This window comes from Manacus candei, unplaced genomic scaffold (genome assembly GCF_025592945.1).
Source record: "Manacus candei isolate 608988 ecotype Guabito, Panama unplaced genomic scaffold, ASM2559294v1 h1tg000034l, whole genome shotgun sequence".
Taxonomy (NCBI): Eukaryota; Metazoa; Chordata; class Aves; order Passeriformes; family Pipridae; genus Manacus; species Manacus candei.
In genome coordinates, this window is record NW_026138082.1 from 10,810,798 (window position 1) to 10,824,567 (window position 13,770).

The window sequence follows — 13,770 nt, forward strand, 5'->3', positions numbered from 1 at the left end:
TATCCTCATGCATGACACAAGCTTGATTATCAAACCTCCAAAGTGTGAAATGAACTCTGCCTCCACAAAACATTTTACATTTTATTTGCACTAATTCTTATCTGAAATGAAACTCTCTAGAGCCGCAACATCACTCAATCTTGTATTCTTGCTTGTGGTAATTTTTAATCCTATAACAAACCTCATCATTCAGTGGTTATGAGACAAGTTCAGGAGATTAGGTTAACAATCATGAAATTAAAAAAAAAAAGTTTTTTGCTTTTTTCTTATTAGGATTTAGAGCCCACTTTCTTTAGCTTTTCTTTGCAATGAAGTACAAAAAAACCTTCCAAAATTCCCTCTAAGCTCTAAAACTCCTCCTGCAATTTTTTGAAGTGGGACTTTTATAAAACTACCAACAGTAATGAGATTAAAAGGGAAAGCATTAACTTGAAATATGTGTATCAATTTTGGTATTGAAGAACTCTTAATCAAATAACCATCTGAAATGGTACTTTTGAAATAATTGAAATTATTGTTGGGTTTTATTATGAGTATCTGGAAATTTGATCAAAAGATCAAAGAGTAGTGGACACCTTCCTTGAAGTTAAGTTCAAATTATTCAAGTAGGATAAAAAAGAACAATTCACCTCTACTTGGCTCATACCTAACTTTCTGAAGTGGAGAAGGACATCTTAGAAGCTGTGGTTTATGCAAAATGCTGTTTTCAGAGAGACCCTTACACCTTTTAATTTTCCTGTGGGAACTCTAATGTAACATTCCCACAGTAATGGATCCTGGTATGGAAAATCTGTCTTATGATATCATTGTGCTTGAAAATGGTCAAAATCTGTAAGGGAGCTGTAAATGAGGAGAGATTCAATAGCAGAAAAGTGGAGAAACAGATGGATTTGTGAATGAGACATAGAATAGGAGTAGGGGCATTGGTTTCTACTATTTTATTAACCATGTACTGTCAATATAGCCTGTATCTGATTTGCACCCTAAACTGAGAAATACACACAGAAGATCTCCTTTGGGCAATTTTAGCAATAAGCAAAATATACTTTCTCATGCACAAGGAAAATGCCAATTTCTTTCTCTCCAGGGACTCTCAAGGGAGTTTAGATGACAAACTGTGATGCAGTAATATGTAATCTCACTAATACCTTCCTTGAGAAGGTGAGAATAAGTTCAGCATTTCTGATGCATCTTTGAATGCAAACCCCTTTTTAGTCAGATACTGAATTTCCAATTTGTGTACATGCTTTGTTATTTTATACTTTGAATGGACAAGAACGCCAGCAGCAGCATTCCTTATAATACTCTTTTCTATAATGCCCTTTGGTAACATTGAGATTGTACACTTCAGTTACATGCATAAATTCTTCAGGTGAAATTATCAGAAGCCACCTGCACCAAACTTACAACATGCTGCTGAAAAAACAGGATGGTCAAAGTTTCTTCTATCTCAATTTCTCAATTCAGATCTATAGCTTATTTTTAGTTTTTTGCATATTTCCTCTCTTTAAAAAAGAGGGAAACAGGTGTGAAGGGCTTTTTTACCCAAAATTAATTTCTGATAACTCTCTGAATTCTCATATGAATTTTGATGAAAACTGAGTTATTTTTTTAAAACGTTGCTAGTATTCAATAATGCTGAATACTTTTTGGAATAATCTTTTTTAATGAAAAATGTGCCTTGAGAAGTAAACCAAGTTATTCTTTATGAACAAGATACATGTTGCACCCAAACAACAAGAACCAATTTTGAAGTTACCACTGCAGCAATTGTCTGCATTTCACCAAATATTTTTGTGGATTGCAAGCTGTTGGGATACTTACTTGTATGTGGCTCTTATACTTGCTCATACAGATGTACAAAAGCCAGGTCAGACATTGCTGATAGAGAAGCTCTGGTCAAACCCCAGCTCATAGGAGGCTGCAGCACATCTCCAGTGAGATGGCAGCTTGTTTGGCGGGGTCAGGTTGAGGCAGGTGCTGCCAAGGCTGAGCCAGCTGGTGGCCTGGAGCTGAGCTTGCCGTCAGCGCACCACTGCTTGGGAGCTGGGCTCATATGGCCAGCATGCAGATAACTAGGAACTGGACTTGCATGGCCAGCATGTGGGTGACTGGGAGCTGGACTTACTCGGCCAGCATGCCAGTAGCCTGGCTGCATGTTTGGGCTGAGGGAATCTTAAGGAAAGGCCTGCGTTTTTGCAGCTTGGCAGTGGAAAGTCCTCTGCTGGCAATTAAAGTAGATGAATAGAAAAGAGAAAGCTGGAGCACATCAAACTCACATAACCTGTTTCAATCTCTTCTAACTAGCTATTCCCAAATAGCTGCAGCTAAGCTATGAACTTACAACTGCAGCCAAAAACTTCAGGGCTTGGCAAAGCAGGGTCTTTCACAGCTTGCTGTGACAGGAGTCAGACAAGGTATCCAAGAGGAGTCAGAAATTCCTCAGCATCCATAATAACAAACATCTGCTCTTCCACACAAACAAACAAGAAATACCTCTCTCTGTAAGAAAGCAGCAATGTTCTTGTACCTGCAGCTTTGACTCTGCTTTCAAGCACACAGCTGCAAGTTAAAAACGTTATTTCTCCCATGTCCTTTAGCACTGGGGTTTAACTTTCACAGACATCAGCCCCTGCCCCAGCAGTGGTTCAGCGCAGAGACAGACAGCACCCAGTGTCCCTCCTAATGGAGGAACAGGCTTTGCAAGAGCTCCACTGCTGATGACAGGCAGCTATCCTACTCACTAACTACCCAGATAAGCCCTTCTGGTTCTCACCCCTTCATCTGTAGCTGGAAAGGTGGTGGTACATTGTGGTTGAGAGCCCTTGCTAGTCCTGCAAACTGAGCTGTGTTTACAGGGAGCTGGTTGGGAGGCAGAGTTTCAGAGTGTGACTGACCAATGTGTTTTATCTTGGCCAACACTTCCAAAGCAAGCCACAGGATGGCCAGGGAAAAGTAATAGATGGATGGGAGTTTTACAGAAGTTATCCCTCTGTTGCCAATTTCCCTCAGTATATTTTGGCTTTGTACCTTTAGGCTGAAATACAGACTGCAAAATGGCAAATTATCAGAAGCATAAATAAATTGTGACTCTGTATGGCTGCTCTGTTTTGAGATATCCTTACAATGTAAGTGCATGTGTAAAATATGGTTACAAAGAACAGGTCTATCATGTGTCCTGTTGTAGAAATAACTGCTGGGCAAGTCTGAAATGCTCTCTTGCAACAAACCTTTTACCCCTTGGTCTTATGCATGAAGTAGGCAACAGATGCTGAACAGAGGGGTTAGTAAACTAAATGCTTGCTGTGTTCTTCATACAGCTAAGCACCTCATTCATGTAATAATTTGTTTATCTCTTTAGGTACAGGTATCGACAAAATTCAGTACTGCAAAATGACAGACTGAGGATATATAGATAGAGGATATATAGATAGAGGGTCTTCACCACCCCTTCATGATCCACTGACATGTATGGCAGTTGCAAAGTTATAGTGAGCTGACTGAGGAAGTATAACAAGGCAGATTAGAGGGAAACATATTTGGAAGTATAAAAACCTCAAGTGACTTTGTATGTGTTTGTTTCCTAATCTAATTCACCATTGAACGTAGAAACAGTAAGATACTTGGTCAGAGGAAATTCTGACCAAGTTCAGGAACTCATCTACCATCTGTTAAATGTTGCATCCTATTTCTAACAGGACATAAATTAAACATCTAATATTCACAGAGACAAACAAAAAACCTGCGTGTATCGGACAACAATTAAAAGCACAAACATCAAAGTAATCAATAGCCACTTGCACTGTTGCAAGATATGAACAAAGTATTTCCAATGTATTTTAGATACATGTAATCTCAAAATCCGATCTACAGCATTACCAATTTCCTATGAATACTACATGTTCATTAGGAAAAACCCCCCACCATCTTCCTTACCTGCTATTGCTTCAAGGCTAGGGATTGCAATAGTGCTGTAAGTGCTAATACATTTACAGGACCATGTGTGAACTAAGGTTTCCTCTGCATTTTCCAGGCCTGGTACTCTGTCCATGAAGAAAGAGCCCCACTGTCTAGATACGAAGTAAGGAGCTTTGAGCTGATCTCCCTGAAAGAAAAATAAATAAATATGTAAGCTCAAAAAAACCCCCAAAATAAAAAACAACCAAAAAACTTCTTTATCCATCCACAAGCATTAGTTTAAGGAACTCTAGTTTCTAGGAAACCTGTATTGTATCTCAGGAGCAATTTGACTTTAAAATGTAATGAAAGACAGTAACAGTATTCTTCTTAAAAGTCCCCAAGCTTCTCTTTATGCAATTAATGGATTCCTTAGGACACAAAAAGTTAACTTTAAATATTTTTCCCTTAAAAAAAACTTCCATTTTCCCTGTTTTTCTCTTTTAGATAGTGTGAATTGCCTGCTGCCCTTCTCCGCTGGAGAGGCTGGGTAGCTGCGGCACAGACTGTAACACATCCTGGATGTCCTCCTCGGGGAAAAGGAGCTTCCTGGTGCTGGATGGAGTAACTGTGATGAATGGCATCTGTGTTATCTGTTTCTGAACTGAAGAAAGAGTGAAAACAGAGCCACAGAACTCATGGAGAGCCACTCGGTTGCCTAGCAAATTCTGAAAAATTGATTTTTTCATGTATATTTTCAGAAAACAACATCTAGACTAATTATGTTTTAAAGAAAGCACTAACACAACATTGAGAAAACTGATTTTTTACCAGTTCCTCCTGCAACCTGTTATATACTGTCATGAGGAACCAGAGAAAAAAATCCAGTAGACATCTACAGAAAGATGAAAAACTGGAAAAAAACCCTGTGAACTACGCTACAGAAAATCTGTTAAAGTCATTTGAGTGCAAAGTAACTTCTCAGACCTTCAAAGCATAGAATAACAAATATCGTAGTGTGCCTCCAGATTTGTAAACTTTTGTACTTTATTTTCCATTTAACCCCTTTCTTAATAGTTTTGAGAATCTGCTGGAATCATTTGTGTTTATAACAGAGGCCTGTATCTTTTGATGACAAGTAACTGTTGATCCACCCAAACAGACCATGTCAGCAAACACAGAACCATTCTTTTGTGAGTCTGTGTAACAGTTTTTCCTCTGAGCATAGCTGGGGGTGGGGAGGAGGTGTGATTTCAACAAATATAGATATTAGTTTCTGTCTTCTGATGTAAATAAGTTGAAAAAAAACTCCTATCTTTTGTTTCAAAGCAAGAATTTAATTTAAGTTCCAGGCTTTTTGTGTTGTTTTTTTTTTTTCCCCCCCCTTACACAAAGGGACAGCATCTCACTTTTTCTTTTTTTGCCAAATCTCATCTTTCCATGCAAATTCCAGGTCTCTACATCAGTTATAATTAAATGTAGATGCCGTGCTGACTTAAAATCCATTTGCCAGCTGGATGACATGTGCAGAAAACTCTTCAGCTGTTCAGGTGATTAATCGAAACAGCAATCCTAATACTGGCCCATACAAGCCTTTGCACAAAAAACAGGGCCTTGTTTATTGACAAGAGAAAAAATGTGAGGGTCTTGCTTTTTGAAATGCATGGTTGGTTCAACAGGCAATTAAAAATGCAACCTTAGGACATGAACTGATTTTTTCAGAGGTTTAAATCTCACCATGGGAATTTCTTCCTTACTAAGAGGGGGGACTTACGTCTTGGATTTACAACCCAAGTCCTTAGTAAAACCAAATCCAATTAGATATAAGACTTGTTATCAAGTCACGTGGTAGAGAGCTCCCATCATCATAAGCCATTGCTACTGGCTTGTCTCCACATTACAGGGCAGGTTTGGCAGGCTAAATCTTGATTTCAAATCTGAAAAGAGCTGTCAAAACTTTGCCCACACCATTAGGAAGCATCAGATATCACTCCCACTGCCATCCCTACCTGAAGTCCATAAAGTGCCCGTATCTCATGGGCAGTTCACATAGCCTGCAATAAGGACAGACCACGTATTATGAATCTTTACATCTGTGAAATGAGGCAAAAGTCTGCTCTTAACATGTCTACTCCTCACATGCCTGGAGGCACATGCTCAACAGTGGGGCTGAGCATCTCTGGAAGATGCACCAGCCACTCCTGCAGCCCCCAGACATGAGATTTGCTCTCACAGCAAGACAGTGGATCCTGGGAAGTGCTGAGCAAACCCTCTTTCTCATGTAAATCCCCCAGGCATATGGGTTTGCTCCCAAGTATATTGGTCAGACAGTAGTAGGTCAAACATTGATTGTATCAGTTGAGGGTACAAAGCCTCGAAGAAAAGTCTAGACTTCAAGCAAATGGTACCAGGCTTCCCCAAGTTGCAGGATCTTCCACTAAATCAAAACACCTGGAATACTTACTGTCACCTTTGCTTTACTAACTGCAGACAAATAGGGCCTGTTAACAGAGCAGACAGAATCTGTTAATAGGACCCTTGGGTAACACTAATTTTTCAACTTACAAATGACCTTTCTAAAATACAAGTAGGCAGGGAGCTGAGCTCTGAAGCTTTTCTACATTTGGTAAAGAGATGAAAAAAAAAAGATGTAAGGGAGACAGGAGTGAAAAGTCAAGCTGTTAGTATTTTTTAAAGGCTTTATTTAGATGGAGATTTGCCATCTATGCCATCATCTTTGTACCAAGCACAGAGCATGAGGAATACTTCACGGCATCCAATATGATGGATGGTACTGATGGCTGCATGCTTTGTGCCAAGGTAGTAACACCATCACCGACTCCTGCTAGAAAAAAATCAGTGCTCAAAATACAGTTTTGCTGGTATAACGGCAAGTATGTGAAATGTTGCTGCCAGCACAGCTGTGCTAGTCACAACAACCAGGTGTTCCTAAATAACACACCTGTGCTGGGTATGCAAATGGACAAGTCAGCCACCGGTCTGTTGCACAGAACCTGCACGCTTACAAGTCACGTGCAAATATAAAACATTTCACCAATGATTATTGTACCTAAACTACCATATGGATCACTATAAGCAGACTTAAAATAAAATGCATTGCACTTCAGCATATTGCCTTAAGGACATTGCTTTAACTCACCAGGCTCCACAACAGCACATCAAGTTATTCCTGAAAGTACTGTTGGATTTGTGTTAAACAGGAATAAAGAGACAAACAGAGCCAAAAGGCACAAAGTAAATAGCCTTGTCTATGCTCACAACAAGAGAGTAATGGAAATTCAGAGGAATAAGGGCCCTGACCCCTACAACCAACCAGCCACTAGGCAATACTGTAAAAATTAAATTCTCCCTTCCAACTGCAAAAATGTCATCTATATCCACTAAAAAATTCTTTGATTTCTGCTCCATTCATTCCTATAGCCTAAGATTCTTACAGCTCCTCTGCAACAATTTCCCTCAAAATCCTGGGACAAATTCCAGCTTTTTTTTGAGTTTTCATTGATGGAATTGATCACACATTTAAAGAACAGAAGGCAAAACCAAAGCCTCCAGTCAAGCAAACAAACTCCTGATTCTGGGAAGGGGGGGAAATCTTGTTTCAACACAATGCTTCCTATTTTTTTTCCCCCTGCATGCTGCAATTCACTTAGGAGCCAAGTAATTGCATGAATAGTTTTTAATTTGCTATTCTCTTGCTTATTTGGTTACGACTCATACACTTAAAAGAATTGCTGTTGTTACCATAATTTCACAGTTATGTGTATCTGGCTTATATCATGCATATAATTGAAGGGGAAAGACAAAAACTGCCAATAAAAATGGAAATTACAAGTCCCAATTTGTGTGTGAGAAGGTTGTTTTCTTCCCCTCCCTCTTTTAGTGATGAAACACCAGTCAAACAACTGGAAACAGATTTTTATAATTTCCTTTTGAAAGATGCAATTGCAAATTAAAGTAATGCTTTATTTCTTTAATAGCATTTTATAAAGAGTGATAGAATTGAGGATTGTGTCATGTATTAAGTTTTCAGTCCCTCTCTACACACACAGAGCAGTGTATTTTTTTTTATTGCCAATGCTAAGGCTGACGGATCAGATGAAAACTAATCTGATTGTGACTAATTCACCAAAAACACTTGACTTCATACACTCATTTGAATTGGCTTTTCTCCCTTCCTAACCAAAGGGTTAATGGGAGAAGTTGCTTGGGGGAATGAAAATAAAACTTCCATAGGATTGTAAAGGGAGACCCTTTGAACTAGTCCTGTTAAGTTAGTGGTGTCCAGTCAACTGCAGAGATATGGATGTGACCTGTTGTTCAGACTCCAGTGAGCAGCGTGGTAATGAAATAACACCACTGACCTGCCATGGCCCCCCTGGTTCAGGTTCCTTTAATCAACACAATTCATTTCTCCCTTGCTTACTTGCTGTCACTGGTAGCGGATGTACACTGAACAGGGGTTGTGTGTGGCAGGGGTGGTGTCTCCCGAGACAGGAATACTATAGCATCAGTGAAATGTCAAGCACATGTCTAAAAGTCTCAATTTCCTGCTTGATAACTGACGTGATAGAGAAGATGGATCCTGTGAGCAGTTGACCAGAGCTTTTTCAATATGAGAAAACCAAATCATCATCATGGGCTTAGAAACACATTGCTCAATTACTCTTTCTTTGTACTTCCAGGAAAAGAAACATTTTCTGGCTGTCCATCTAAATGCTTAAGAAACCACGGTTGAATAAAATCCCAGAAACCTCACAAAAATGCAGTAATGTAGTAGAATCTCCAGTCAGAGAATGAACAAAGTTATGGAGGAGAGTGAGTTATTTTTAAAGTATTAATTCCTCAAATCAAATTATATTGACCCATGTAGTGCTACTAATAAGTCTTCCTTCCCCCCACCTGCCTCTGACCTTTCTTACCAAGAAACACATTTTTCTTGATAGGAGATTGAGTTTCTTTGTCTTAATTTTTGTTTTTCTGCAACCTAGGAAAAAGCCTAAACATCAATGATTACATTTCCTTATTTCAGTGATTGAACTGTCCTTGTCTGACCTTAGTTTAGAAATCAGGATAATGGGTGAAAATATAAGATATGTCTATTAAAAGTAGAGCAATAGGTATCATATCTATATTGTTTTAGTCCCATTGAAGATATCCTTTTCTCCATTGAAAACTGGTTTTTACAACACTTCTTAGTCAGATTAAAAAGATAACTAGTATAAAACTACCTCCACAAATTTTTTCTATCAGTAAGTTAACTTTTTAATCATAAAGAGTACTTATTTTAACAGAAAAATCAAGCCTAGTGCTTTACAAAGCAAAGTGCAAAAAGCACATACATCTCTCTGCAACTAGAAGAAAATGACCCATTTATTTAGCAGCATATAAAATTAAAATGCTCCAAACAGAGAGTGAAGCTGCACTGCAGTTCCTACCTACAGTGCTGGAGGTACAATGCTGCCACATCATCCATATGAGTGCTGTTCCCTATCTACTTTGTTCTTTGCCAGTGGAGAGGAGGATAAACCATAGTAATTTTTCAAGTTCTGTGGGAGAATTAAAGGGTGGCAGTAATGCTAAGGCCCTGCTTCCCAGCTGCGATCAACCTCAAAGTCACATCATTTATCTGAAGTAACTATCAGCAGTTTGCACTGGAACAATTTCGAAACAGTCCCTCTTATCTGAGTGCAGCTGTCACCAAAATAAACAACCTATGAGGTAAGCTGCAAATTAGAAGTTCTTTGTATACAAGGAAAGCACAAGCAAGCTGTATTTCACAGAGAAAGAAAGCGAGCTTTAAAACAATCTAATAAAAATTCCCCTGTGTTTACAGTTGGTCACAACACACAGGGAAATGTCATGAACTCAGCAGAATTCAGGTGCTGGACTTGTGATAAGTATCCATGAAATTTCTCCTTGTAGGATGGAGGACAGGTTCTTGTTACTAAAAAGGAGAAGACTATGGGTTGCTGCTAAGGTAGAGCACACACAGCTCTTTTGCTGAGATCCATGACTTAGGTCCGAGTAGAAGCTCTGTGTCACTCATGCAAGGCCTAAGCTGGGACAGAACAGCATCTTCCTGGTAAGGCAAGAAGGATATGTCTGTGGGGGATGCTGATGCTGCCAGCATGGTGAGATAAGCAGGTTCATTCTCAGTGCAGGTGGCATGAGGCTTTTTTGTAACTTACTTTATTCTGTTCCAGGAAACTTCTGCAAGGAACCCTTACCTCATATTTTCCTTTCTTCTCCAAGGGCTCAGATTCAGCCTTTGCAGGCACTGTAACTTTGTCCCCTAGAAGCTCCTCTAAGATGAAGACAGTTTCCCAGTTGCTATAGTGACGAGCTGGGAAAATATCTGAGTGCATGCTGTCACCAAAATAAACAACCTACAAGGGAAGAAGCAAATTAAAAGTTCATTGTATATGAGGAAAACACAAGCAAACTGTATTTCACAGAGAGAGAAAAAGAGGTTTAAAATAACCTAATAAAAATTCCCCCATGTTTACAGTTGGTCATGACACAAAGAGATTTTATTAATATCAAGTTTGGGGTTTTATCTTCTACCAGCTCCATAAGGGAAAGGCTGGCCTCATAACACCCTCCTCTGTTCTGCCCTCCAGGGGCACTGAACAGGGATGCCTGACTGGTACCGGGACAAGGGACATCACTGAGTTTTTTGACTGATAGAAATAGCCTGACAGGAAGCAGGTGAATGACTACCAAGAAAATACGCTAAACAGGAACGAGTTTTGGACTACATTGGAAACATTTTGGACTACATTGGAAACAAGAGAGAACATGGAGCATCTCTTGGTGACACAGAACTCTTCTGTGTCCAGAGAGGAGTTTACTCACTAGAGAAAATGTGGCCACACCATCTTCAGTCGCATTTTCACCCATCCAGACCTATACTTAAATAACATAATCCTAGTTTTCACCTTTTAATCTATTTAATCCGTTTCCCCAGGGATATTACCTGATTATAATCCAATTCTTCCTAAAGCTGCCAAAATGCATGATCGTTCATACAGAATAAAACATTCAGAAAGTTTACATATTCTACTGATAAGAAGACTAATATGCTACTTCCAGTTCTGGGCTGCAATCTGCTAGACAGCAGTAAGCTTAGCCAGAACAAGAGTTTGTGACCAATCACATCAAAAACCTTAATGAAAGCTTGTCTGGTGAATTCTTGACTGAAACAGTATTTTCAGAAAGATTTACTCTAAACATACCTTGGGATCCAGCTTGCCAGTCATCTTCTTCAGCAGATCAAAGAGTTGGACAGAATTACCTTGGGAATACCAGCCGGGCTTGTCCAGTGACAGCAGAGCCTCCTGCTCCTCGTCATTCTCTGAAATCACCAAATTGCATGCTCTTAGTGAGACCAGCCCATCCTCCTGTATTTGTGACATGTGTGAGAAGTTGCCTGCGCACGACTGGTCTATTTTGACATTAAACCAGCTCCAATATCTGGCTCAAATTCTGGTACTGACTGCAGATTCAGTCAAGGTGTTTGGTAGCTGGGAGTACGCAGACATTTGTGAGAAAAGAAGCATCTGAGCCTTGTCTGCATGGACTACAGAAGAGCTAAGGAATCAAGGTAATGAGCTTGGCCTCCCAAACACTACAGCGTGAAGGTAGGAAGCCACATGGACTGTACAAATGGAGGAGCTGCTAAAAATGTAAGGTGAAACCGTGAGAGAAAACAGATCGTAAGAGACAACATGTACCACGTCACACAGACAAATGACCTATGGTTTTTAAACACTGCCATGAAAACAACAAAACAGACTGAAGTAGCTCTTAAGGGCATTCACCAGCCTTAGATAAGCAAAAATAATGAGCAGTTCCACTTGTCATACAGTTTTGAAGAAATGATGAGTGGACAATACTGCTGGTGGTGGTGTAATCCACACCGACATACATTGACACTGGCAGTGTCAGTGATTCAGAAAAATCAGCAGAAGCTGAAACTCCCTTGTCATCGCCCAGCTGTGCCATAGGCTTCGTTTCTAGCTAGTCCCAAAGCAGGTGGATCTGTCCTGCTGTCCATGTAACCTTGTCGCTTTTTCAGATCCATGTGCTATTGACAGATGAACTCTTTTTAGTTTCTTGCTGGAGCCTTAGTGAACCAATAAACTAGAATTTCATCAGAAATTTTACTATTAATGTATTTTGTCTACTGAATTGGTGCAACAAACAGTTGATTTTGTTATTCAGTCTCAATCAAACATGTCTTAATTTTATACTAGAGACAGATGGGTTAGAAACCAATATAGTGTTGAGATCTGACCTAGGTGTAACATCAGGACTTCAGTTTTTCTCCTGCTTTATAGAATTCTTCAAAGTACTCAAAATGTGTTAGGAATAAGAGTAAGACATAGGAAAATTCACTTGATTAGAGAGTGCTGGAAGCTGGAATGCAAATTCTGGAGAACAGTGAAATGATAAGACAACTTTTTGTTTAAGAGCACTGAAGATGTACATGAAGCAGTACATTGGCCCTTGAAAGAAATTAGAAAAAGAAGCAAAAAGGGGGAAATAGGTATGTGGAGAGAGGAAGTAAATAATTCTTTAATACTATGAATCTAAGAATTTGAATAAACACAGGATTTATTCTCAGACAAAACAATTCTATATTAAGGATGTTTTATAAACTAGGAAAAAACAAGGAAATTCAAAGTTGACATTAACAATTCATGTAGAACTTGTGTGGCAATGTCTTTTCCTTTGTTCTTCTTCAGGAACCTAACAATAATAATAATAATAATAATAAATATGATAGCATCCATTAAAAATATCTTTATTTCCTGACTTTTAAAATACATTTGACCAAACAACTTTTGATCAAACGGAAGTTGTCAAACTTCAGTAAATTTGTTTCATTTTCTCTGTATTTTTAGACATATTTGCACGGCTGGCTGAACGAGCAGACACAATCTTCAAATGACACAGACATAGAAAAAGAAACTTATGAAAACTCTTTTGAGCTGCTATCAAAAGTTTCTTTGACATTTGTGAAGGTTAGTGTAGTTATTGTCTCTCCATTGGGAGACAATTCAATCAGGAAAATACTGGAGAAAAATAGAGCTATTATGAGAGGTATTTTCAGAATAAAAACATTGCATTTGAAAACAGGAGCCCTGTGTATTTACAGCAACACCAGAAGGATCCAGCAAAGAGCAAGACTCTGCTTTGCTACTTCTATGGAAAGGCATAAATGGCAGTCCTGACTGAAACAATTCACTCAATTAGAGTGTAGAAGACCTCTCACTCTGTGAGAGCTATTACTGTCACCCCTAGCAATGGGGTTCATCTCACTTAACCCAATGCATCCGGAATTTAGGCTTCTAATTTATGGTTACAATCTGAACTAATTGGCCAGGATCCCATGGTAGGCAAAAGAGAGTGCAAGAAGCACTTTCTAGAGGTGCCAGCTCTGGAGAAGGAAAGGATTTAATTAAGTTAGGAACTTTGCTTTTAGGCAGTGAAATGAAGGGAAATTAATTTCCCCTTAAGAAGGAGGCAGCTAACAGCATTGAGATGTCTAGTTCATTATGGGAACACTTCAATTTTGGAAGGAGCTTCAGAAATTTGAGAAATTAGGATAGGTCCTTTAGAATATTTGAGTTGTAGGGTCATAGGGAGAAGACTGTGAACGGGCAAACCTTGCCTTGAAGCATCTCACGTGGCTGCTTGTGCTCACACATCTAGGGGTGACTGTGTCAATTTTATTTCTGCAATCTGGAGCAGGACTAAATGAATGGTGTTTCAATTGCAGTAAGCCATTAACGAGAACAGTTTCTAATTCACTTACATTTGCCCTGTGGCAAAATTTTAGCTAAAAAT

At 39.1% G+C, this 13,770-nt stretch overlaps 1 protein-coding gene across 2 annotated transcripts in view; it reads right to left on the reverse strand.

The window, feature by feature from the left end:
- Positions 1–13,770, reverse strand: part of NT5DC1 (5'-nucleotidase domain containing 1) — a 127,811-nt gene that overhangs the window by 8,800 nt on the left and 105,241 nt on the right. For both annotated transcript variants that reach the window (XM_051792236.1, XM_051792237.1), the window contains 3 exons: positions 11,154–11,272; positions 10,146–10,304; positions 3,937–4,105 (listed from right to left, as the gene is read on the reverse strand). In XM_051792236.1, coding sequence (XP_051648196.1) covers positions 3,937–4,105; positions 10,146–10,304; positions 11,154–11,272 — 447 coding nt within the window. The remainder of the gene's footprint in view (positions 1–3,936; positions 4,106–10,145; positions 10,305–11,153; positions 11,273–13,770) is intronic.